This window comes from Macrosteles quadrilineatus, unplaced genomic scaffold (genome assembly GCF_028750875.1).
Source record: "Macrosteles quadrilineatus isolate MER2022 unplaced genomic scaffold, UCM_ALF_1.0 Scaffold_5__1_contigs__length_97177068, whole genome shotgun sequence".
Taxonomy (NCBI): domain Eukaryota; kingdom Metazoa; phylum Arthropoda; class Insecta; order Hemiptera; family Cicadellidae; genus Macrosteles; species Macrosteles quadrilineatus.
The window spans coordinates 87,267,379-87,271,479 of record NW_026542598.1 but is presented as its reverse complement, the minus strand read 5'-3'; the positions used below and the strand labels follow the sequence as shown (position 1 = coordinate 87,271,479).

At 38.5% G+C, this 4,101-nt stretch overlaps 1 protein-coding gene across 1 annotated transcript; it reads right to left on the bottom strand.

Annotated features, from left to right (window-relative positions):
• Positions 1-657: 657 nt before the first annotated feature.
• On the bottom strand, positions 658-3,297 carry LOC128995767 (52 kDa repressor of the inhibitor of the protein kinase-like). Its single transcript, XM_054420785.1, has one exon. It carries the CDS (start codon positions 3,295-3,297, stop codon positions 658-660), a length of 2,640 nt encoding a protein of 879 aa, XP_054276760.1.
• Between the last annotated feature and the right edge of the window lie 804 nt (positions 3,298-4,101).

Sequence of the window (4,101 nt, the reverse complement as noted above, 5' to 3'; positions counted from 1 at the left end):
TGGTTCATACAGGAGAGAAACCTTACGAGTGTGCTACATGTGGAAAATCCTTTACACGAATAGGCAATATGAAGACACATACATTGGTTCATACAGGAGAGAGACCTTATGAGTGTGCTACATGTGGAAAATCATTTAACCAAATAGGTAGTATGAAGCTACATACATTGGTCCATACAGGAGAGAGACCTTATAAGTGCACTAAATGCAGGGCCGTACCTAGATGCTCCTTTGTACGTGGCGAATCAGCGTAAGTGCGCCCTCCGGGGGGTCTGGGGGGTATGGAATACCCCCCTGAAAGGCGGGGGGTCCGGGGGGGGAAAACTTTTAAATTTTAACATCAGTAAAACACATTTTTAAGCAATTCTGGCTCTTAAAACATCAAGAAATAATTCTGATTTTGACATTGAAAATTTAACTTTTTGCTACACTATAATGATTTTTTATGGTTTATGCTTAAATGATTGGCTAAACAATATATTTTTATAAAACATAATGATCCGTTAACCCAATTTCATCACAATGTATATTAAGGTAGTAAACAAAAGTAGGCCTATCCCTTTTTGTGGAATTTAATAAGTTACAATAAGTACAATTTGTACAGAGTTATTTACATAAGTTTTAATATTTACAACTGTATTCTGACTTCATCAATATTTACAATAATTGCACTTTCCTTGCTTTAACGAGAGCAAACTCATTGATTACTTCATTGAAATCAATTTTGGCCGCTCTGTCATACTCGATTGATAAAATTGCCAAATTTGTCAGTCGAGTTTCGCACATGCTCGATCTCAAGTAGTTTTTAATTATCTTGAGCTTGCTGAAACTACGCTCGCAAGATGCAACACTGACAGGCATCGTTAAAAATATCCGTAAGGATATTTCTACATTTGGATAAGCATCTTTCAACTCGTATTTTGAAATGGCCTTTAAGAGATCCAAGTGAGATGCCTTCTCCAAGTCTTTTACAAGCTCTTTTGCCTGGAACTTAAAAGCAGCTACTTCATTTACTAGTTCAAAAGTGTCAATGTCTCTGCTGTATTTGACACCCAAGTCCGCTGCACATTTTTGAAGGTCACATACAGAGTTCCTACTTAAAGATTTGCCAGACAAGAAACTGAAGTCAGAAGAAATGTTGTGATAAATATGGGATCTGTTATCCATTTCACTCATAAGTTTGTCAAATACAGAGTAGCACTCTCTTTCAAAGATTTTTTCAGAGCTAATTAAATGCGCTTCATCTTCAGCCATCTCCCCAGACATTTTCTTGACCCTTCTTAGTCGTTTTTCGGCAAAACTGCTGTCGATGGACATAGAAGTACAGATTAGTTTGGCATTGTCTATGTACTTTTGTACACCTTGTTCTCGTAGATGTTGAATCTGTTTTGCCAAGCCAGATAGTAAACTTGATGCTACATCAAGAGTGACAGTCTTTCCTTGTAGTGATTTGTTGGTACAGTCCAAACTGATCAACACATCAGTCCAAATCTCTAGGAGGCATACAAATTCGAAATCAATTTGTCTTAACAGGTTTGTAGCACCACATGTAGTGTCAGAGTTCCAATTGTTGCTTCTATCGGCCATGTTTTGTAGCACCTTAAATACTGATGGCAAGTTCTTCTGCAGTGCTGTAACGGCTTGTCGTCTAGAAGACCATCTTGTCTCACAATGTCTCTTCAGGGTAGTTTTTACACAATCAAGTAAGGCTTCCCAACGTATTGTAAAACTACTAAAGAAATTAAAAAACTCCAACACTTTTCCAAAAAAATTCATCATTAGAACTGACACTTCTGCTGCGTGCACGCCAACTAGGTTCAAGCTATGAGCTGAACAAGGAATAAATTTGGCAAGGTCGTTCAGCTGGCATATATGAGCTTGGACACCTTCATATTTTCCAGCCATATTTGCACCGTTATCGAAGCCTTGCCCCCGACAGTTCTGGATATCTAAGCCGTCGTTCATCAGCTTGTCCAATATTTCTTCAGATAAACCTCTTCCAGTGTTCTGATGACTTATGATAAAGTCAACAAAGCTTTCTTCTATTACACACTCTCCATCCACAATTTTTACATATCTAATTATTTGACTCATCTGCTCTAAACGTGCTGTATCCGGGGTGCAGTCAAACATAATTGAGAAGTACTTGGCATTTTTGATATCTTGCAATATTTCAGACCTAACCTTTTTACCTAAAATCTCAATAACCTCGTTCTGTATCTTTGGAGAGAAATAGCTTGGGACATATTTTCCACTTTTTACATTAGCTATATGCTCATTTAGCTGAGGATTGTAGTGACTGATGAGTTCCAGAGTACTTAAAAATACACCACAGTTTTTGTCATTTATAGAGTCAGAACCCCCTCTCAATGGTAAGTTATTCCTGGCACAATGAAGAATTACATCTACGATACACTTGAGAACACTGCGCCACTTTTCAGCTTCTGCTTTTATGCATTTTTGGTTCTCTGCGTCAATTGTACGCCCAGTTTGCAATCGGGTAGCTTGTTCTTTCCAATCGCCATATGCTTGTAGGTGAGATGCTGAAATTTCGTGATTGTGAAGTGTTGGATTGAGGTGTTTCCAATCATTAAACCCCTTTTCTACATCCGAGAAAGCTGACTTATCGTCTTTAAATAAAAGACAAGGGAAGCAAAACAGTGTATCCTTAGATTGGCTATACAACAACCATTGCCTTTGTACAGTTTCACCATTTCTTATAGTTTTAAAAAACCAATTGCGGGAAAAATCATCTGTACAGGGAAATTTAAAGCTTTTTAAGTCAACAGTTTGAGGACCTCGTTCAACAAGTTTACAACGTACTGCATCAGATCGAAAATTTTCAGGCCATTGCTTGGGGTCGTCGTAGATTATTTCAATTTCTTTGCCTTCATTTGTAGGCGTACAACTACACCCTTCCTCTTCCTCAACAGCAGCACGCAAACGTTCATTCTTTGTGAATGGTTCCAGCTGAGGACCACAGTCTTCTTCTAAAGTAGCGAGGTTTGTGTCAACGTCCATTGGTATTGTTGGAGTTATGTAGCTGCGGTTGTCGTCGTCGTCACCTTCTTCTGATAAAGGTATCATGCTGCATTCTTCTTCTTCGCCTTCATTATTTTTGATGTCTTCTTCTTTAACTTCTTCTTGTATTTGAGAAGGTGTATCTTTTTTTCCCATTTCTTTATTTTCATTTAAAAGCCAGCCACCAAGTGCTGATGCTAGCTTCTTGTCCTCTTTTTGTTTTTCTTTTCGGATGTTCTTAAACTGACATCCAGAAAGTTTCTTCTTTGGACCCATTTCTGAAAAAAATTCAATTCCTAATAGAATAGAGAATCCATATTTGTACCATCGTCACCAATCCTATTAGGCAATACCAATTCTTGTAGATTGTCAAGGATGCTTTATAGCATCCATAAATGCATTTTATTGTTCCCCAATTCAAAAAATATATATTATTTTTTACTAAAAAAATAATATCAGGAAGTGGGCTCTTAACCAGAATTTTACAGAACAGTAAAATGAATTGCATAAACTTAAGACATACAATCAGGGGGGGGTGTAGAGGGGAGTGTTTATTGCTCATTTCCAAAAACATTTGGCCCACACGGCACTCTGGGGTTGTTCAGCGCCTCAGCAATGTCTTCATGGCTTTGGCGTGGGGGATGGTTAGTGCACAAGGGTCCGCGCGCCCAGACTAACTGCGACTACTGTACTGCGTTACGACGAGAGTCAACGTAGTTCGCTAAAGCGTCCACAGATAGCAGCACTCCCTGGGTCCCATGGCCAATTGGAGGGAAAACGACGGGACAAGTTGATTTCTAAGCTTGCTAGACGTGGATTTTAAGGGAAAATTTACAAATACAAATAACAAACATAGCCCATTGTTATAGAACATACAAACTAGCCAATAATTCGTTCTTTTGTATAGGCCAACAGTGAGAGTTTGTAAGCAGCACCCAAGCACTTATACTACTATAGTATAACCTACAAAAGGACCAAGGAATGGAAGTATTACAGAAAATAGAGAGGAAATAGGCAGTCGGAATATGCGAGTAGGCTTATTGCAATCAGTATAAAGTTGGGGCAGTTAATTTAATCTCC

What these genes read in the sequence shown, in the direction of transcription:
- LOC128995767 (XM_054420785.1), bottom strand. Translation starts at nt 3,297, where the DNA reads ATGGGTCCAAAGAAGAAACTTTCTGGATGTCAGTTTAAGAACATCCGA.